Source organism: Protopterus annectens, chromosome 2.part1 (genome assembly GCF_019279795.1).
Source record: "Protopterus annectens isolate FY-2018-M chromosome 2.part1, PAN1.0, whole genome shotgun sequence".
In the NCBI taxonomy this organism is placed as follows: domain Eukaryota; kingdom Metazoa; phylum Chordata; order Ceratodontiformes; family Protopteridae; genus Protopterus; species Protopterus annectens.
In genome coordinates, this window is record NC_056729.1 from 61,334,859 (window position 1) to 61,358,163 (window position 23,305).

General features: G+C 37.7%; 1 protein-coding gene across 1 annotated transcript in view; it reads right to left on the reverse strand.

Moving 5' to 3' along the window:
- The window catches only part of DYNC2I1 (dynein 2 intermediate chain 1), a 774,274-nt gene that overhangs the window by 261,616 nt on the left and 489,353 nt on the right, over window positions 1-23,305 (reverse strand). Inside the window, exon 8 of the mRNA XM_044062024.1 lies at window positions 17,506-17,567. Within this exon, the coding sequence (XP_043917959.1) occupies window positions 17,506-17,567 (62 nt within the window). The remainder of the gene's footprint in view (window positions 1-17,505; window positions 17,568-23,305) is intronic.

Below are 23,305 nucleotides of genomic sequence, written 5' to 3' on the forward strand. Positions count from 1 at the left end.
AAAAGCCTCAAAGATGGACCATTGTGGAACAGTAAGAGTAGGAGAACTTGTGATTTTCTCCCAGTGAATGAAAGTTTAAAGTGGTATTAAGTTCGGGGCCGGACAGTTAGTAAATTTGTACTATGTTCTGAAGGCAATGTCCTTGGAGATATAATCATGATAGGGTTTTGAAAGACACTCAGACTATCCCTTGATATTGTAAAAACACGCTAGCATTCGTATGCTCTAAGATGAGGCAGAATGGGAGATGGCATCTACGGCAAGGGCAATAATTGGTAAAAGTGTTGTTTAGGAGGAGGAGTGAACAAAGTGTTGTGCACAGTATTTGAAGGAAGGCTGTACAGGTGGTGAAAAGACATTAAACTGTAGCTGAATTCAAAGTAGTCTTTAGGTGTGCCGATACTTTAATACACAGCAGTGTATACTGAGTTACTGTAAAAGGCTGGAAAGCTTTATCAATGCCTGACTGTTAGGTATTTTTTCAAATGCACAAGACATTCACTGTGAAAGCAGTGTGCATCAGCAGGACAGTTTTGTCTTGTAGTATTTTACAAATGGTCCAATTAAATAGGGAAGAGGAGACAAACAATCAATGCAATAACACAGGAGTATGCCCAAGTCTTGGAAGGAAAAAGCAAGCATATTGTTAATTTGATATATATAGTTTTATGTGTTATTCAGGGAGAGGAGGGGAGGGGTAGCTCAGCCTATGTGTGGTATAATGTCTGAAGGGTACGACAGCAAAAGGGATGTTAGGCATCAGCACAGCTGTCAGTTAATTCATAAACTGCCAGAACATATATGACAGGCAAGAATTTTATATGAAAGACAGCAGATGGATGGGTTTATAAAGATGGGTGTCAGTTAATGGGTATTAAAATGTGAAGAAAGAAAGCATTAGAGAAGAGAACTCAGAACAGCTCTGGAAAGTGAAAGAAAGAGAGGGCCCTTCATAAGCTGATGGTATCTTAAAATGTTCATGAGTTGACCAACCCAATGAAAAGGGACAGAATACTGAATACTACTTGGAAAGAAGGAAGGAGGTAAGGTGGTGGTACTGCAGAAGACATATTTAAACAGGGAGAAGCATGAAAACTTGGCAAGCAAAGATATAAAGTCTCATTCCAGCTATATAGTATCACAGATAGGGGTGGTTTTGTTAGATGATAAGATTCCCCCAAGTATGGATGCAATGTTGGAGGATATAGAAGGTTGTGTGGCAGGCTGGAGATGGACTTACAGAGGTGAACAATTAACTGTAGTTTCATTATATAATCCACCAAAAGTCAGCTATGTGGAAGTAAGAGAGGATTCCGTAAGTGATGGGCTTTATGGAGTGTATTTTTATTTCTGGCAGGCGACAAGAAGATGGGTCTTTAGTAAGGATGAGATCATAGGAAACAATAAGCAATTTAAAGAAAGGAAGTTAGAAAAGATGGTAAAGGAGATATTTAAGACTCTAGGTTTACTAGATACCTGAATGTGCAGAGCAGAAGTAGGCAAAAGGGGGTACAAATTTTATAGTTATAAGTGGGGAAGATGGTCAACAGCTGATAAGATCTTCATGTTGAAAGAGTACTTGGGGTTAGTCAGATGACTAGGAGTGGATTCGCAGATATATTCAGATCATGCTTATGTTACACTAAGTTTAGGGGCAGACTTGGGGTACACAAGGAAGATGCATTGGAGATTCCCATTATATCAGCTGAGTGATGTTACATTTGCTGAATGGAAACAGGAAAGGATATGTAAAGCATTATAGCAACTAGGGGCTGTCATTCCAAATAAGTGGGATGACTTGAAGAAATGTTGAGAAGTGAGATCCTTCAGGAAACAATAAGGTTGAAAAGACAAAGTAGAGAGGCAAGAGGTAGAAAATTACAGAAAGTTAAGCGATTACAGAGAAGAGTAGGCAGTTTACCATCAGAGAAGAAAATGAGACTAAAAAAGGGAAAGGAAATTATGCAATGTCATGAAGACAATAGAGTACTTATCACAGCAAATTGCAGTGCACGAACTGTTCTATGCTGTTACACCCAGACAATTAGGGTCTAGCTGGAAGATTAAGGCAGCAAAGAGTAGAAAAGATCATCGACAGAATTTGGAGTGCAAGTAAGAATCAGTTGGTATAGGCTCCAAAGATAAAAAATAAGAGTTCACAGAATATTATCAGGACTTCTACAAAGGTGAGGTGTTAGACGAGGGCCTGGGAAGGGTATTAAGGGGCTTTTTGTCCTTGATACAGATGCCCAATGTAACAGATACCCAAAAGAGAAATTTGAAGGTAGAAATTACTGAGGAAGAAGTCACTGAAGCTATGACAAGGCAAAATCAAGTAAATCCCTGGGGCAGGATGGTATACCTACTGAGATATGGAGGATAGGAAGATACCAATTAGTATGGAGAGGGTGCAACTCTTTAACCAGGTATTAAGGAAGAGGGAAATGCTGGTATCCTGGTGGAAAAGTATAACTGTGATGAAACCAAAGGAGGGGAGAGACATGACAAAGTTTGTACCATGTCACCGAATCACAATGTTATATCATGACTATAAAGTCATTGTTTGTATTGTTATTATTATTGCAACTAGGTTAACATCAACAGTAACTAGTAATCACACGAAGTGAGACCCAAAATCCAAAAAACTGGTGCAGTACTGGAAATGACGGCACAGCTCGAACTAAGGAGTTACTTTATTATAAAACACTCTGAACAGTAAAACTGGTTAAGCGCTTTCATCTGTTGTGATACAGACTTCATCAGAACCATAATGACAAAATAATCCATAGTTTATATACTTAATTAGGCGCCAAACTGTTACACTCAATCACATTTAAAAACACACTTCATATGTACAAAACTCTATGTAAAAGTACAGATGAAAGCGCTTAACCAGTTTTACTGTTAAAAGTGTTTTTACAATAAAGTAACTCCTTAGTTCGAGCTGTGCCGTCATTTTTAGTACTGCACCAGTTTTTTTGATTTTGGGTCTCACTTTGTGTGATTACTGTGTTACATTGTTGTTCAAATGGTATGGCAGGCAACAAAGATGAGGTGCAAGCTTCATTGAACAGGGAGGACTTCGTTCAACTTCGGTTGGAAGTTACAAATTTACAGGCAGAGGTTACTAGACTTATCAACTTGGTTGGACAATCTTTAAGTTCACCTAAACAAGGAAATGGATTTGAGCATAATTCTTCTGTAAAATGTTTGCACGCACAAACAGGAAATGATATCAGCACGCAGATTGACATCCCAAATGGACAAGCGTGCGGTAGTAATGATGGCGTGCAGTCTTTACAGGATTCTACAGAACTTATGAATCGAAATGTGAACACAATTTTATCACCGGACAAAGAGTTCACATTTGATTTTAGTTTATTTCACTCCAGGGATGAAGCGATGCACACGGGAGTGCGACCCAAATGTCAGCAACCAGTGAGGACTTATTCAGCCATTATGAAGGTGCAAAACGCACATACTAAAGGTACTGTTAATAAAATAGCTTCAAGCCCATTCATTAACCAACATTGTAATAAATATTTGGGCAAAAAAGACATTGTCAATGACTTTAATGGTAAAACACAGAATAATGACGCTTTTGATCAATTTTTGAGTGATGACTATGAGTTTTTAAATGTTGATGAGCATTTTCAAGTTGTTAAAAATGGGAGATGTCCCAGTTCATTGAATGACTCTATAAAGGATATGAGTTTTGCCTTGGGAAAGAAACTATTACTTATTAAGAATGTTAAAATAGATAATGCCTATTTAGCAAAGTGTATTGAACTAACATAGTTCCAAAGGGACTGAGATTTTACAAACTACCGTTGGGGGTTGAATACAATATAGGCATTATTAATGAATTTAACAAAATGTTTGATGGCTTTGGCTTTGAATACATGAAAATGTTGATGAAATTGAATGATGAAAAATTGTCTGGATTAATTAGGGAGGTGGATAAATTGAACCAGGACATTGTCAATGATGTATTATTTGACCAGTGGAAAGACTTATATTATAAGCAATTTCAAACAGCAGAAAACAAAGCAAAAAACATTTATGATAGGAAAAGTAGAAAAATAAAGCGTGATTTAGAATTGTATCACCTAAACAGAGCCTATATCTGGCCACAGGATAGATCAGCTTTTGAGTTTGATAGACATCAGAGTTTTAGAAATAGGACGGGACAAATGAGTAAGGATATGAATTTTCAGGGAGGCAGATTCTATCCAGCTCCGAAAAAGCAGTATACTCAGTGGAACAGGAGGCAACATTAAAAAATTATGAACAGCAAATTGATCCCTTGATTTTGGAAGTCCCTAAAGAGAGGTTCACGGAGATAAATACATTGAATATAAGTAGTTTGCCAATAGATAATTTGGAAGTTGAAGGAATAGTTACTACACACAGTAAACATGAAACAAATGGTGGCAACGAGAATGAGTCATTGTTAGGAATTGGCAAAAATATTTTATTTTCATATAATGGATTCAACATATTTAATTATACTGAGTTGGAGATTTCTCGTGAATTTTTCACACTATTTAGTAAAGGAATGAAATACATTCCTAACACTGGACTTAATTTGGTTGATTGTATTAAAGAAATTAAATTATATTGTAGAAGGCTTAATATAGCCTTACAATTTGAACAACAGGAAGGAAGAGAAGTTTGTAGTACAAAAAGAGTTAGTAAAGAAAAGCACTTATATTCCTAATGTGAATGCACAGATAGCTAATTATGAGAAGATGGTTTGTAAGGATATTTATTGGTTAAATAAAAATATAAAAGCAGGAAATATGTATAAAAATGTCTTTAGGGACAATTTAACTATTAATGAAAGGATCTGCTTGGACCAACTTATGCGCAATAATGAAATACGCATAATGAAACCAGATAAGGAAGGGGGTATTGTTATGTATAACACATTTGATTACAACACTGCAATACATAACATATTATATTCATCTGGTAATTATGAAGTAGTCTCTATTAATGAGATAAACATAGGTTACAAAAGGATAGATTTAGCCTTAGAGGAATATTTGATAGATAACAGAATTACTCATGAAATGTATTCATTTTTGAAAGTTGAACATCCAACTTTGGCCTACATTATAGGTATCCCTAAGGTACACAAGAGCATTATTAATCCTCCCTTTAGACCTATTATATCGGGATCAAAGTCTAAAATGTACAATATGGGTGTTGCTATAGATAGATGGACCAAACATGTTTATGAAAATTTAACTCACATTACGAAGGATTGATGTTATAGATTTGTTTTCGTGTATACCTAAAGAAATTGGATTAGAATTTTTTAGTAATAGCTTGAGAAAGTTTTCAAATATGAGTTGGGACAAAATTTGTTTAGTTACAGATATGATGGGGTTAGTACTTGATCATAATTATATACACTTTCAAGGTGAATTTTTTAGACAGAACAAAGGTGTAGCTATGGGGGCCTCTTGTGCCCCCATTTTTGCAAACCTTGTCATGTTAGAATGGGAGACTGAATTTCTGTTTAAAAGTACATATTATTCAGACATAGTTTTATATACCCGATATTTGGATGATTTATTCATTCTATGGAAGGGTACAAAAGAGACTATTGGGTCATTTGTTGATTATATTAATGGAACAACTGAATTTCTCAAGTTTACATATACCACTAGTGACGAAGGTATTGCTTATTTGGACACCTTTATTAGTCATAGTAATGGAGGTTTTGCATCTAAAATTCACAGAAAAACTACGTTTTCCAATGATTATATTGAATTCAGTAGTAATCATCCATCATATGTGTTTAAAAATGTTTTTAAGGGACAGTGCATTAGGGCTGCCCGCATGTCATCTACTAGGGAAATTATGCAAAATGAGTTACAACTCATATATAATATGTTTGAAAACAGAGGATATCCCCAGGCTTTGTTGAAGGATGTGGTTAAATATGTTTATAAACATTGGGGTACAAAATATCAACCCCTATTGGGTAGACCATTTAACATAGCCAATAATAGTAATAATATAAATAACAAAGCCTTGGTACAAGAAAAAAAAAATAATAATAGAGTATGTGTCTTGATGTATACCCCATTTGTACAATATGTTAAGGAGATAGTCAAACGACATTGGGAGTTGATTACAGTTTCAGAAAATATTGGGGCATTATTGGGTAGTCATCCGAATTTTGTATATAAAACAGCACCCAATATTAAAAGGTTACTTGAACAGGCAACTAACAATTCAAAAAAGAGATATACAGGAACTAGAAAATGTGGCTCTTGTAAACAATGTAGAGCTATCAATGAAGTGGCATACATTAAATTAGAAGATATTAATAGAACAATTGTTAGATGCAGGGCAGGCAATTGTAACACCAAACAAGTAGTTCATCTTGCGACTTGCTGTGCCTGCCCTGCATTTTATATTGGAAAAACTGAGAGACATTTAAAGAAGCGCATATACGAACATTTATATAAGATTCAGGTTCAAGATAAGAATAATGCTTTATATAAACATATTAGTGATAAAGGAGATTTTCATAATTTTAAGTTCTCAATTATTGATCAAGTGGATAGGTTGGTACAAGGGGGGAACTGGAAAGCCCTATTAGCTTCGAAAGAAAGTAAATGGCAGATGTTAACGGATGCCACTAGTTCCCCTGGTATCAATGAACATATTAGTATCAAACCATTTCTTATTTTAGATTAGTTTTACATTAGATAGTATTAGGAATTGTATGTTTTTAGTTACATTTTCAGTATTAAATTTATATTCATATTAATATTTTACAGTAGGTCACATTTATATAGAGTTTTGTACATATGAAGTGTGTTTTTAAATGTGATTGAGTGTAACAGTTTGGCGCCTAATTAAGTATATAAACTATGGATTATTTTGTCATTATGGTTCTGATGAAGTCTGTATCACAACAGATGAAAGCGCTTAACCAGTTTTACTTTTAAGAGTGTTTTTACAATAAAGTAACTCCTTAGTTCGAGCTGTGCCGTCATTTTTAGTACTGCACCAGTTTTTTGGATCAACAGTAACTAGCTTAGTATATGGGGACCAATGTAGTATTGTGGAAGGAAGAAGGACCTACAACAGTATCCTAAGGATCCTCATGACCATCCAGGATGCAGAAACTCAGGAAAAAGAGGTAGCAGTTATATCTCTAGATGCTGAGAAAGCATTTGACAGAGCTGACTTGTTGCATCTCTTCTTAGTCCTGGAGCACACAGGTCTGCCATTAGAATTTGTCACACTGCTTAAGGACCTACACCATGGGGCAGAAGCAAAGGCAAAGCTTATGGAAAAATTAACAACAGAGTTTAGGCTTATATGATTGATAAGCCAGGGATACCTGCTCTCTCCAATCCTTTTTGCCTTATACTTGCAACCACTGGCAATAGCAATAAGGGCATGTAAACTGAGGGAGTGTTTATCGGTCAACATGGAGTTGAAGATGGCACTGTAAGCAGATTATGTTATATTGACTTTAAGAAAAACAGACTAGAATCTGGAAGATTTATTTGATCTGCTCAGAAATTTTGGGTACTTCTCAACCTATAGGATTAACCAGGATAAGACTAGAGTAGACGTATCCAGAACTTTGTGAGAATGATCCAACAAAATACTTAAAGGTGATGTTAAGACACTCATATGAATATTCAAGACGGCAATCTTATGCTTAAGTTGTCAGAAAAATCATAGACAATTTGGGGAGACAGAAGTTGTTGAGATAGAGCTAAACGTACAGGTAGTACATAAGCACATAGAACGTTGAGGATACGCTGCAGGCATGGATGAGGAATTTTGTTTGGGGAAGTGTTAAGCAGTGGGTTACTCTGGAGAAATGATGTTAGCGAAACAAAAAGGGGACTGATTATACTCACAAACGGTTTAGATTTCCTTTTAGGGCAGGTGTCTTACTGTTATTTATAAAACAAAGTGGAAGGATATTGTAGAACAATTTTCATGGTTAGGGAAAGAAGACTTGTTAGAAATTATTTGGGGGAAGACACCTTACCCTATGCATCTTTCAATGCCAGACATAGTCTGTAAAAATTAGTTTGCTTTTTGAAATACACACATTGATGGAATGCAGAAAGAATGAGCTACTGATCGGAGGAAAAATGGGAAGCAAAGAGGGGCCCATAGAGGCAGACCTCAGATGGTGCCATGTAGGGAGAAGGATAAAGTATTGGGAACCAATAATAGTTGGCCATAAGATAATGACATGGGACGAGACCTCAGAGCAATTTCATCTTTAAAATGGGAAGTTCCTGCAGTACCATGCAATAAGGTGAAACGTAGAGCAAAATAAGATGGCAAGATTAAAATGGGAAAGTAAGCCTGGTTTGGTTAAATGGGCAGTGGATTGAAGGATCTGTTGACAGGGTGTTATTTCCAAAATATACAAGTTATTGCTGACAGAGGAGAGGTCAGTGGTTTTAAAATAAGTGAATGGACCAATATGTTTAATATGAGGTTTGATAAAGGGAGATGGGAGGATATATGTAAAATTCTAGAAAAGGCACTTAAGTCCAGGAAGGTGCAGATGTTTGTCTGGAAATGCTTTTATAAGTATTTTGGAATATCAGAAAGGTTAAACAATATGTTCATAGAAGCAAGCATTGGTGATTGGAAGTGTTACAAAGGAGAGAGAGGCTCCTGGATGTGCATTTTTTTAGAGTTGTGATAAATACGATGACCTTAAGAAACATTTGGAGGGACTGCTAGGACAGATTGTAGTTGGGCCAACATCATTAACATGGAAGTAATTTTTCTGGGTGTAGGTGATGATACTACCAGTAATTCACCAACAGGGGAGTTAAGATGTATTATTTTACTGCTGGCAAGGTAGGTAAATGCTAAGAGATGGAAACAAGCAAAAGGCCCAACATTAAAAGCCCTAACTGATTTAGTGGAGGGTTGAGAGGATGATAGTAGGAGCAAAACAATTTTATTAGTCATTGGTTGCCATGGTTTAAATTTACAGAGAATATGACGGGCATGATCAGAAGTTAATTTTGTGACTAAATCATATGATTTAGGAATCAACTGGTTGGTCTTTTAGGAAAATTAGTGTAAGCATTTAGAGTTAAAGGACTAGCAAGGCATATAGCGATGGGGAGGGTGGAATTTAAATAACTGGGTATTTTCTGTATATAATTTGGCACATCACAGGGAACTTGAAAAACAGGAAGAAGGTATATGGAATGATGAGGTTAAGAAAACATTGTTTTAGTCTTTGTGTGAGCACATCATCCTATGAATTATACACTTCATGTAGTTCAGAATTCCAATGGCAATATCTGACATCAGAAATGTGCTATCTCCAATGGCTGTTAAATATATTACACTCAGTTGGAGTAAAGCAGCAGATACCATGGAAGTTGTAGTGTCAAAAATGAAACTGTGTTATACATGGAGGCAAAAAACATGGCAAGGTGTCTTCACATTGTTGTTTATTACGTGCTCAAAGCAATATTTGAAAAGCAATGCTTAAATTTCGAGGATATTGTTACATTATTGCATTTGGAATCATTTGATATGATCTGCATGTTTCTGTTTAATAAAGCCATGTTATGTTAAGAAATGAAAGGTAGGTCAACACAGATCGAAGTGTGAGTTGAGATGAGTACAGATGTAAGATGAGAGTGCTTGTTACTATGTTAGTAGATGGGAACTGTTCTGTGATGTGTGTAAAAGTGAGAGGAAGTGAGGCTATTCAAGAGCAAGGATGGACCATAAATTTCTTAGATTTTTTTTTTTTAGGTTGCTGGAGAATGTTTTCAGACTGGGGTCAATTTTAAACTCAGGTGGTACTGAGTTCCATAGTCTAGCTACATAAATCTATGAGTCACCATACCTGTTTGCTTTTGGACACCTGCTTGACTTCATGAGTTTCTGAATGAAGAATTCTTGTTGGAACATATTTATTTTGTAGAATTGGTAAGGAAGGCAATTTATGTGTATATAGTATTTTATGTATAGTTTTTAAACTGATCTGCTATTAGTGCTGCAAATATTTAGATGACATGTTAAAACTAAACATTTCCATTTTGAGACAGAGCTGAGGGAAGATAATAAAATGATGATGATGATAGTTTCTAGGTTAATGTGCATATTTCTGTTCTATAAAATATCTACCAACTGTCCTTATCCAACTCATCTGAATGATGGAGTTTAACTCATCTGAATGATGTTGTTTATTTAATACTTAACTTTATTAAAATATTGTTTTGTCTATTCACATATTACAAAGAATATACTGATATTTCATCACTGGTATTACATAGTGGCATTACAATCATTACAAAGGGAGTTAAAATAACACTATACGTATTTCTTCAATATATTATATATGTCAGGTGCACTTTCCACTACTTTCTCAGCGAACTTGCAAGCTCTAAATGATGCTGAAATCATCAGCAATAATTGCATGCTTATGGATAGTAAAGCAACTTTAACCAGAATCATGAAATCTCAAACAGTCAAGTGTAAAACACAACTTTAATTCTTGTTGAAAATAACTGGCCCAGAATGACAACCAATCAAAATTGTTAAAAGAATTTTAGAAGAAGAAAATGATGAAGTCATGCACTTACCATAACATTCTATCTGTGTCATCCATTTTCATTCTTCCTCAGCTGTTGGGTTCGGATCCAATCCTCCAGTTTGACTCAACCACTTCTTCCAGATCACAGACACTGAAACTCTTGAGCTCCTCCCTTTACACATAATGACCTAGTCACCTTACAAACCTCAGATCTAGTTTGCTGCCCACAGACCTACAGAATAGTGGAGAATCAGGAAATAGCAGAATCTGGAGCTCAAATAAAGGAGGAATGTTTCCTCCAATGTCCTCTGATCTTTCCAAGATTAGAGCAAAGGAGAGAGTTGGTAGGAAGGGAGTTAAGGAAGAATGAAAATGCACAAGACACAGATGGAATGTTATGCAGAGTACATCACCTTTTTATCCAATTTTGTTATTTTCATTCATTCTTCAACTGTCAGGACACAGTCCCCAGCTACCTAAATCCTGGGAGAACTATAAGGAAGGATATTGCTGAGCATGGCTGAGCCAAAGGCTGCCCCTCCCCTACAGACCCGATTTAATATGTAATGAGCAATAAAAGTATGAGGATTAGCCCTTGTTGCAGCTGCACAAATATCATCCAAAAAGTTCTAGACAAAAAGGATGAAGAAGTTGCCATAGACCTTGTGGAATGGGCTTGTGGTAATTTTGGTAAAGGCAAACTTGCTTCTTCATAAACAAAGGTAGTACAATCAGTCAACCATTTGGCTAAAGTAACTTTAGAAACTAGTTTGCCTAATTTTGATTCACAAAACAAAACAAAATTGTTTGGATTTCCTCAGTTCTTTGGTTCTGTGAAGGAAAAACATATCTATGAACATCCAACTGAGGTAACATATATTGTCCTTTGAGAAATGTGGAAAAAAGACTGGAAGGTTGATAACCTGATTAATATTGGATTCTGACACCACCTTAGCTAGAAAGAAAGGGCTGGTGCGTAAGGATGTCCTATCATTGTGAAAAATCAAATAAGGAGGTTTAGGCTACAGAGCCTGAAGTTCAAACACTCTTATGGCAGAAGTAATAGCAACTAGAAAAATAGATTTCCAGGTCAAAAGTTTTAATTCACACTTAGTTGAAGGTTCAAAGAAGGATTGGGTTAAGGCCTGTAAAACAATATTTAAATTCCAAGGGGGGAGTAGGACCCTTTAAAAAAGGTCTAAGTAGATATGTTCCTCTGATAAAGGCTTTGCAAAGTTTGGAGAAAGCTAAGGTAGAATTATTTACTCCCAAATCAAAGTTGGAAATGGCTGCTAATTGTACTCTAATAGTTGAGGAGTTAGTCCCTTCATTGAAAACTGTAGCTAAAAAGTCAAGAATCTCAGAAATCAGTGCTGAAAAGGAGTCTAGAGTCATTTTATGTGTCCAACAAACAAATCTTTTTCATTTACTTTTGTAAATTTTCTGAGGAAAGCTTTGTGTGATAATAAAAGAATGTGACAGACAAGAAGGAAAGCCTGGGCTGTCTAACAATCAACAGAACTGGAGAAACCATGTGGTCAACTTGAGGCCTGAAATGTCTGGATGAGTCGTGTGCTGGGTGAGGCAGTAGGTCTGGAATTGGATCAGGGATCCAGAATCCAGAGCAGATGTAGAAGATGAAGCCAAAGGAAGGAAAACCTGATGTGTTGAGGCCAATAAGATGCAAAGAGGATAACTGTGCTCTTCAATTGAGATGCTTTCTGGAGAAATCTGGGAATAAGGGGAACTGGGGGGATAAGTGTACAAGAGACCAGAGGGCCAAGCATGACATAGAGCATCTTTCGGGGACTTCCTCACTGTGGGATCAGGGAAAAAAACCTGCTGCACCTGTTGAGGGGAGCCCCATCAATAGAAAATCCTCTCTGCCACCTTCATGTTGAGAGACCACTAGTGAGGTACTAGAATAACCTGTCTGCAATCACATTGGACTTCCTCAAAATGTGTGTTGCTATCAGAAACCGATTGGACGAAATCTCCCATTGCCATACTCTCATAGTTTCTCAACAAAGGGGTAAGATCTGGTTCCCACTTGTTTGTTGATATACCAGACCACTGACATACTGTCCAAGTGAATTGCAATGGGAAAGAGTCTCACAGGGCACGCAATGCTAGGAGGACAGCTCTCATCTCCAGGATGCTGATATGCATGCTGGCCTCTTTGTGGGACCATGTGCCCTGGACCATCCTTCTTAAGAATACCCCCCAACTGATCTGAGAGGTGTCCATAGTCATTATGGTCTTGGGTTGAGACAGAACAAAGGGATGGCCTTCTTGTATTTCACTGGACTGGACCCACCATAGAAGGTAGTTCTTGCAAGCTTGTATTATTTTGACATGACTGGATAAAGGTTGTTGAAGACTAGACCATTGAGATGCCAGTGTCCTTTGAAGGATCCTCATATGGTACATTGCCAGCAGTGCAAGAGTGATTGCCGCTGAAATGGATCCCACTGCTTGGAGCATCAGATGAGCTGAAAGAGAAGAGGTCTGAATGAGCTTTCTGACCTGGGACTGACTTGTTTGAATTTGAGGCAGAGGGAGAGAGAAACTATTTGGGTAACTGTACTGAACAGAGCACCAATGAATTCAAAAGAGCCGGATTGAGCTGAGATTTGTTGTAAATAACAGAAACCGCCAGACAAGAGCACAAGTGCAGTATATCATCCCATGCTTGAATTAGTTGATGCCTGGTCAGAGCTATCAGGAGCCTGTCGTCCAGATATGGAAGCACTCAGAAACCTGCAGTCTCAAGTGAGCTGCAACTACTAGCGTGCGCACTTGGTAAACACCCTGAGGCTGTGGTGAGACCAAATGGCAGTGTTCTGAATTGGTAATGAGTGGCTCCAAGCCTGAAGTGTAGATGTCTTCTGTATTGTCTGTTCATTTTGATATGGTAGTATAAATCCTGAAGATCTATCGAATACATCCAGTTGTCCTTGTGCAGAAACACTAGAATGGACTGAACCATGACTGTCCATGACTTTGTATGCTGAACCAATCGATTTAGTTTGCTGAGATCCAAGATTGGTCTCCAGCCCCCTGTCTTTTTTGGCACTAAAAAGAATCTTGAATAAGTTCTGGACTCTTTCTGGTCTGGGGGCACCTCGTGGATGACTTGTCTAGCAGCTTGTTTATTTCTAGTTTTGATGCTTCCCTCTGACTGGGTAGAACATCAGGGATTGTGTTTGATACTAGTGGGGGTGGATGGGAAAATGGTATTATGTAACCTCTAGATATTATCCTTCGCACCAATGATGTTTTTGTAATTTCTAGCCAGGCTCTCTGATGCAGGGATAAATGATCCCCCGGGTGCCTTCAGAGACGGACAGTTAGGCCTCCTTTCAGGAGTGCTGACAGGATCTGTCAGAAAAGGTATCCTTAGATCCCTGAATATGTAGACCACTTCTGCCATGGGGATGGCATCATCCATTTGAAATCCTCCCTCTACCCCTAGGGGATCTATCTCCATGTGAATCTTGGAAGGGACTCTGGGATTTTCTGAACTACATTTTCTGTCCCCCTCATTGGTTCCTAGTCTTGGTTAGTTGAGAGGTCGAAAAATGTAGGATCATAGCAGACAGGGTTTTCCCTTCCTGCTCACACCTAGAGAGTATGTCTTTTACTTTGGAGTCAAATAAGGAGGTCCTGTTGAAAGGAGAATTGACAAAAGAAGATTTGAAGGGTTCCACAAAGTCACATAAGAGCATCCAGGGATGTCTTCTGATGGAAATGCCTGAACCCGCCGCCTAAGAGGTACCTTCAGCTATGTGGGAGTTAAGCCTCATGGACAAGTCAGAAACAGACTGAAGGGTAGCCAACTGTAAGGAAATAGTGCTCCCTACCTCAGAGGATGTGGTCCCAGAGGGAAATATGCAAAGTTCTTTAATCAAATCTCTCTGACGTTTCATAAAATGTGCCAAACAAATCAATGACCTAAGGGCAATAGTTGATGAAGCATAGACACACTTTCCAAACCTGTCCAGTGGCCTAGACTCCCTGTTAGTGGGGTGTACAGAGGAACTTTGTTGTGCCAGTTCCTTCTTAGTGGCCACCACTAATACCATGGCATGGAGTACTCCTTTACTCCGATGTGTTCTATCTTTAGGTGGTGCCAGGATCCTATCTGGTCTCTTGAGGATATGCTCAATCATGTCAAGATCCTTCTATGCCTGGAAGACTGGATAAAGGTTGTTGAAGACTAGACCACTGAGATATGAGTGTCCATTGAAAGATCCTCATATGGCTCAGACTTCTCTTCCCACTTTGGAGTCAAATCCAACACCCCAGAGCCAGCACCAATGCTATAGCTCTGGGAATCATCTGGCTCCAAAGTACTCGGTGCCGGACAATCAATGAGCTCATCTGCGACAAAGTAACCCAGGGGTAGAAGGGCCACCAGGCCACCACTCCAATGTGTTCTATCCCTAGTTGCCAGGATTCTATCTGGTCTCTTAGGGATAGGCTCAATCTGTCAGGCGCTTTCCATGCATGTCAAGAGACTAAATCAATGAGCTAATCGGCGGACGGAGTCACCCAGAAGGTAGGCAGGACACCACCAAAGAACTCCATAAACACTGACTCCTCTTGAGAAGGGTTATCAGGGTACCAACCACCCCTTTGTTTTAGGAGTTCTAAGAAGTCTCCAAATGAGACAGTCTCAGGTGGTGATCTGGGGAAGTCTTTCCCTTCATCAGTGTCCGTATCCTCAGTGACAGATTTTTGTGAAGAGTCTAAGTGCCTCCTTTTGTACTTCCTCTTCCGGGGAACCTCTTCCATGGGATGTTCCAGGGAGGTATAGGAAGAGATTATTGTACCCTGATGGGTAGTTTTGAGACTGGTTCAGGCTGGCTATCCCAGTGGGACAGATGACTGAAGCTCCTGACAAAGAATCAAATATGGTTGGGGCATCACAGCAGAAGAAGAGAAGTCTGAACTCTTGGAACAGCAAAGGCTTTCTCTACTATCCTGAAGGCAGAATGCCTGAGAGAAAGACACCAATGGCTCAAATAAGTCAGGCTTATGGACTGCTGGTTCCCTTTGCCCCGAAGGTAAACTACTCAAAGAGGGAGTCAGAGCCTAGCTGTCCAGTGCCAAAGCTCCAAGGGTTAGAGAAGGCTCCAACAACATTGGAGTCAAATTCAACACCCCAAAGCCAGCGCCAGTGCTATGGCTCTGTGAGTCATCCGGCTCCAAAGTACTCGGCACCGGACAACTCACTGACACCATCAGAGTCGAAGATGCCAACATCTTCAAATTCAAAGCAAATGATTCTAGGACTTTCAGAGCTGATGGCTCCGAAACTGAAGGTCAGATCAGAGAAGGAGCTAATAGCAGATGTGCAGTACTAACAAGGGTCTCCGGACCCGATGGGGTCAGAGCCAGAGGAACTCCCGTTTGCATCTGCATCCTGAGAAACTTCCTTATCATACTGTCCACATCTGGTTCAGTTAGGCTCTAGAAAGATCAAATGGATGAGGGCCTTGAGTGGTGCCAAGGAGATTGTGCCAAAAAGGGTGATGGGAGCTGAGAGGTGATCAGATTCAGCAATAATTGAGGTGACTGGATCCATGGTGATTTATCGGATCAGGTTTTGGATCTGAAGTCATTGTATCTAACTTTTTGACTTGTTTAAGATGAGGCTTTGATAACAGAAACAAAGTAACAGACATTGTCTGATCTGGAGATGTCTTACAAGATTCTTTTATATGAGAATCTCCCTTTTTGTCATATCTTTTGGGGGGGTTGAGTTCTGGAGGCTGTAGATGCAGGTCTAGAGGGCAACAAGCCCCTAAAAATTAACTTATTCTTTTGGTTGATTAAGGTACAGGCCCTTTACAAACATCACAGTCGGAGTCCAGGTGAGAATGCCCTAAACAATACATGCACTTTGAATGCACGTCTGAACTGGGTATTTGGGGTTGAAGGACATGCATTTTTTTTGACCCTGAAGGTCTGTCAGACATAATGAAGCAGAAACAAGGAGTAATGAAGAACAAGTTAGAAAATCCTTTTTTTTTTCAGCTTTTTTTCAATAGATAGGAAAAGAAAAAGAAATTATAATCAATTGTTAGTAAAAGAAGAAGTACTAAAAAGTAGTAGACAGACCAAAAACCAGTCCAAAAAAATCCAAGGACCAAGTCAGATGAAATAAAAATAATTAACTGTTTATTTGTTCAAAAAAATAAAAAGTTCAAGATCAAGCACTTTCGTCTCTGACTACTCACAGACTTTTTCGAGATCTTGAAAAAGTCTCTTAATAGTCGGAGACGAAAGTGCTTGATCTTGAACTTCTTATTTTTTTGAACGAATAAACAGTTAATTATTTTTATTTTGTTTGACTCATTCCTTGGTCCCTGGATTTTTTTGGATAAGTACTAAAAAGTGCTATACAGGGACAGGAATCCAGAGATGGCATTGAATAATAATCTAAGAGTAAAATGGAAAAAGGGTGAAACCTTAGAAATAACTAGGATTAGAGGAAGGAAAAACAGCAAAAGATATAAAAATGATTACAATTATATAGAAAAGCAGCTCACTCAAAAAGAAAACTGTTTAAAGCTCACTCAAGAACAGAGCGGCCATGTCAGAACGCTATGGTGCCAAACAAGGTCTGACGTATGTAAAGTGACTACGACATTACGGATAAAGAGAGAAGCTCAAGAGTTTCAGTGTCTACTGTCTGGAAGTAGCATCTGAGTCGGATCTGAGGATCAGATCCAAACCCAACAGTTGAGGAATGAATGGAAATGACATCATCAGATCAGAGAATTTCAGCAAACTAATAGTTATACTTTTTACTTTTTTTTCATTTACTAACATATTGGCATTAGCAATACGAGATAACATTGTAGACAACAACTTTATGTTTAGGAGAGTCTTGTCTGTTAAAACTGTTGCTTCTTAGTCATACTTACCCAAAGGTTAAGCAGGCCACTTTCATCTAGTGAAGCAAGCTGAAATGATAGACCTGATGACTCTAAAAAGGGAAATAAAGCAAGCAAAGCTGAGTAACAGGCAGCAAAACATCTTTAAAAGAATATACTGTATTAAATCACTCGAAAAATATCTAACTTTACGCTACTATCAACAAGAAGTCAGAACAGTATTATTCAGTAAGGCCTACCCAGCATTACACTGCCATACATATACATCAGGAAATGGTCATGTTATCTTGTTTACTTTGTCCATAGTGAAGGGAAATTATTTAACTAAGTAAGAACTATTTTGAAGAGAACCAAGGAAAAATACAACTCTCTAAATTTTTCTGAAACAAAATATACGTTATCAGAAAAATCTAAACTACTCAACCAGTCAACATCAAATACATAGGCTCAAATATTATATTACTATCCTAATCAAAATGGTTTGGAAAAAAACATACAAAATCCAAATAGGGATGGCTATATTTTAGCTACTGGACTAACACAGCTAAGATCGGACTGCTCCTCACCAGGGGTTAAACTCTCTGCGATGTACAAACATCACTATGTCATCATTTTCACATAAAAAAGTAAAATCAGACAGTCATAAATAAACCATCCCTGTTATACATTACTAATCAAAACTATGATGTAACAAATACACAGAAATATAATGCTACCTTTGCTGACTCACATACATCTGCTCAGAATACTCTCCAAGCTTTCCACAATATTGTTAACGTATGAACACATACTGAAAAGATGAAAATATACAGCTAATTTCAACAATACAAATTACCTTTGATGGAATCACAATAAGACATGAAAGAGACACAAAGTGGGTGCTGCTTAGCCTTCAAAAAAGTACCCTAGTTATACACCTTGATTCAACAAATTATAGAAACTACTTACTTTTCTTATCAAAGCTTATAGATCTAACTGAACTCAAAGGCTGGATGCAATAATAAAATATTTTTCCCTAAATCAAGAAGAAATAAAAAAAAATTGAAAGGGAAAACTGTAAATGCAACATAAACAATAAATAATGAAATAATACCCAACTACTACATATAGGGGAAATTAAAGTTGAATTCATATATGGCCAACATCTGTTTAGAAGACATAATTAGGTCGACTACACAAATGGTTGAAAGGTGTGCAAGACTGCACAATTCTTGGGGTTAGGAAAAATACACTTTCAAATTTCTGCTAGTGATATCCTTGAAGAGTACATAATTAGCAAGGGGTGGTGGTAGTGGAACAAAAACAATCTTTTATTTTATATTATTTTTGATTTGTTCATTAGCCAAGGTTATTGCTTGGCACATGCATAGTACAATGTCAACGTTTTGTGGTTAACATTTAGGTCTATCAATGAAATTCACTAGACCCATACATGCATGTGTATGTGTGTGTGTGAGCGCATATGCATGTCTATAGCATTACATTGAACATTCATATCCCTGAAGCACAAAAAACTAATTCCAAAAGATCGAACTTCACATAAATTGAAAACAAAGCTAAATAAATATGTTCCGTGCAGGGGAAATGGGGACGCCCCTCTGCACACCCGATGCTACTTACATATACCAACTCTGAGTACAAACAACACACCAAATATTCAGGCAACAAAAGGTCTGTGATAGCAAAATACAAACAGAGCAAAAAAGAACTTAACAAATCACCAGGCTAAACATAAAAACCTTTTAATACAGAAGTTAGCACTTTCAGGTATAAACCCTTCTTCAGACAATAGTAACCTACTACAGAAGCAGTATTTAAAACACATACAACCAATCACCATTCTTAATCAGTTAAACAATTAAGACAATTAAAAATAGGGTCTATGCATCTTGAGGACAGGCTTTAAAGGTACAATACCTTCTATCAGCCCTAGGTTAATAATCTATTGTATTTTACAATATTCAGTGTAACCCACTAGATCTCCCCCCTTGGGTTAACTTTGACCAGCTGCAGCACCATGAATTTAAAATAGTGCCCTTGGTATTTGTTAGCATGTTGAAACAAAGCATTGTGTGCGTTATGCAGACATATGGCTAACAAGTGTCCAAGTATCCTATCTTTAAGTCTGCAGTTGGTTTTGTCTACATAGAATGATGCACAACACATGCACTGGGCTAAATATATAACATTCTGTGTATTGCATGTTGCTAGAAGCTTGGGTGCATATACCCTATTAGTAATGGAATGGCTAAAATCATGTTTTTTGATGAATATATTTACGTGCTTTAGAATGCAGGCATGGATATGTGCCTATTTTTTTAGGGTACTCTATCTTTTCTGCTTCTTTGTCACACAATATCTGTTTCAAATTCTTATTCCTTTTAAAAACAAAATTGAAGGTATCATCAACTGATAAAATTCTTCAATTACTCTGTATTATACTGCAAATCTGTTTAACATCACTACTACATTTAATGTACATATTTGCCCCACCCTTGTTCATATGATTACCTTTGTTCCTACTGTCAGCACAGCTCAGTCTATTACCTTTCTCTTGAATAGAGAAACAGGGTGCGGCTCCATGCTCTCTAGAGCACAGAGTATCCTGAATCCCTTCATCAACTTTTTAGAAGTATAACCTCTAGAAACAAGTCTAGAAGTAAGCTCACCCATCTCATCATGTAATGTTGAGTCATCTGTACAAAGCCTAGACATCCTGAGTGCCTGCCCTTTTATAATGTTTTTAAAAACATATTCCAGGTGCAAACTGTCTTTGGCTAATATGCCATTCTTCCAACATGGTTTTCGGAACACCTTAGTGTTTTTACTCAGGTCACATTCAATTATAATATCTAGGAAATCAATGTCAGTACAGGAGTACTGTAAAGAAAACCTTAAAAAACTAGTTGTAGGCTCTAAGTAAGAAACAAAGTTGCAAACAAAAACAAACTAGACCTTGAAAATAACACTGTCAAGAAAGTGACGGCTCTGCCACAAACTGTATGTTACTGCTTTAATTCAATCCACAATTTCGTTCAACACTCTGGTCAAACTTCCTCAGACAATAAAAATTAACTAAAAGCATTGCATTTAAAATATACAAATGGCATCACATGTTTCAAAAGCACCTATAGCAATATACTAAACTCACAGCAATTAAAAAAGCAATCGGCACATAAACGCCCATAACTAACAGCCATAAATGTTTCTGCACATCAGTGTTTAATAACATGTGCACACACAAGGGGAAACACTAATAAGATACTACATTCTTGAAATTAACATGTATTCCTCCTTATTTACTCTTGCATTTTCACTTTTCTGAGGATCACAAATTACAATTACTGCCCTCAAACTTTCAGTGGATGCCCACTGGGGCCATTTCTTTTTGGATTATTCTTCTCAGATAAAATAAAATAAGAAATTTGCAATAGAGAGCCAAACATGTTGATGACTGTAAACTGAGTAACTTAAGTAAAAGATGTTCTCCAAGATGGCCTGCAAAAGACACACAGCTGGTACAGCAGCAACAACTTCATCTTTAATGTCAGTAAATGAAGTATCATTAGAACTAACAATAAGGGAATAAACTTTATGTTTACAAAATAAATGGAGAATCATAAAAAAAAGATAATGAACTTTGTCCTGCTGTGAGCAATTGATTACTGCAGCAAACAGGTCAAATTTGCCACTTGGACAGATACTTAGGGACAGTGTTTAGTGGGAGTGGAGATGAGTTTAAGGACTACAACTCAGGCATAACAAAGGAATGAAAATTGGCCACTTTAGAAAGAAAAAGTAACAGTGTATGATTATCCCTAAGTAAGTCATAGAAAAGCAAGAAATGGTAATTAAACCTGAATGACTAAAAGAAAGCAGGGTATAACTGAAAACACATGTAAAGTCAAAGTACTGACAGGAACTTAGGGGCTATGATATAATATTTTAAAGCCAAACACTTCATTGTGAAATACCTACAGGTACACTAAAAAATCAAGATGCCAGACCCCATGTGGGCAGACTCTGGAATTACATTTAAAAATATTAAAAAGTATATAGAATCCAAAAGTAGTGTTAAAATGTAGGAAACATTAAGATATGATGAAATAAACATGTTTTTGCAGTCTGTGGGTATGGGTCTCCTTTAAAGGTCTAGGAACAATGGCAGACAATTTAAACTTTATTGCATATATCGGTATCTCAGCCTGGAAAAGCTCAGGTACTATGTACACATCAGTTGGTACACAGAAGGTACCCAGCTGAGGATCGAATGGATAACCTCTTGCTGTGAGGCAGCAACGCTAACCGCTGCACCACTGTGGCCGCTCCAAGTTTAACACCTACTAATCTTCAATAAGTTTAATTACTGTAACCCCTTTATGATAGTTTCTGCTTCCTGTATGTCTATATCAGGATTATTTCTGAAGGAAGTTAATAGCTCAGGTGCTATGTACACAAAAAGGTCATTTTATTTTTGAAATGTCTCCAGACAACCTTACGTGTGTTTTACAAAGTGATTTTCTAGATGTTCCGGAATGTGCAGTCCAACTGTGTTTGTGTTCATTTTAAACACTTAGGATAAATGTGCATCTACCCAAGTCAGAAAAGCACATTCTGTGGTCACTCTAATTCAAAGAAACATGTCTAGTTCACTAGTAGATCACTCTGCCACTTTATACCTCTGCCTGTTCTGTACAATCTCGGATCAGATTTTATCTGGATTGTCTGTACCTTAAACACAGCACAGGGGGGGGGGGGGGTAATACCAAATAGAAATTGGAAAAAAAATATGGTGCACACATTGCATAATGTCTTTCAAAATCATGGAATAAGCTTCCCCTCAGAATCACAAACAGAAGTCAGCTATTAACTTCCTTCAGAAATAATCCTGATATAGACATACAGGAAGCAGAAACTATCATAAAGGGGTTACAGTAATTAAACTTATTGGAGATTAGTAGGTGTTAAACTTGGGGTGGCCACAGTGCTGCAGCGGTTAGCGTTGCTGCCTCACAGCAAGAGGTTCTCCATTCGATCCTCAGCTGGGGTACCTTCTGTGTGGAGTCTGCATGTCCTCCCTGTGGTCGCGTGCGTTTCCTCCGGGTGCTCCAGTTTCCTCCCACATCCCAAAGACATGCTGTAGGTGGATTGGACACTCTAAATTGGCCCTAAGTGTGAGTATGTGCGCCTTCTGTGGAAGGTTGGGCGCCGGCCTGGCAGCTCGACACCGTAAAACTCAACTGCCAATCATGAGCAGACAGATGATCCGCTGTGGCGACCCCTAATCGGGAAAAGCCAAAAGAAGAAGAAGAAGAGTATGTGTTAAACTTGACAATCAAACGTACAGACCTATCAACTCCATATTATAAAAGATGGGGGAAAAGCAGCACGGCAACAGGACTGGTTTGAAGATATTCTTTGATCTACCATTATGACAGGATTTCATAAGATCTAATGTGCGCTGCTATACTATACTCTTCAAGGATATCTCTGGCAGAAATTTAAACCCAAAGAATCCCAAACAGCTATTTTGGGAAGATGATAAATATGGCAAAACATTTCCTCCAGTAAGGCAGTATATTCAGAGAAAAAGGCCATCAAGTGATATTTTATAACCACTGACTGCAAACTATGTCATTGCAATAGAAAAGGACTTATGTCTTTAATACAAGTTAGGGAAGCAACTGTTGTCCTTTCAAAAACTGCAAAGCATAATTTTACTAATGAAAAGAAAGCCTCATAATACATTTAAAAATCAAGAAAGCAATCCTGAAAAGATACAAAGTTTTCTAAGGTAGAACTCACCTTATCTAATAAGGTCAGCTCCTTT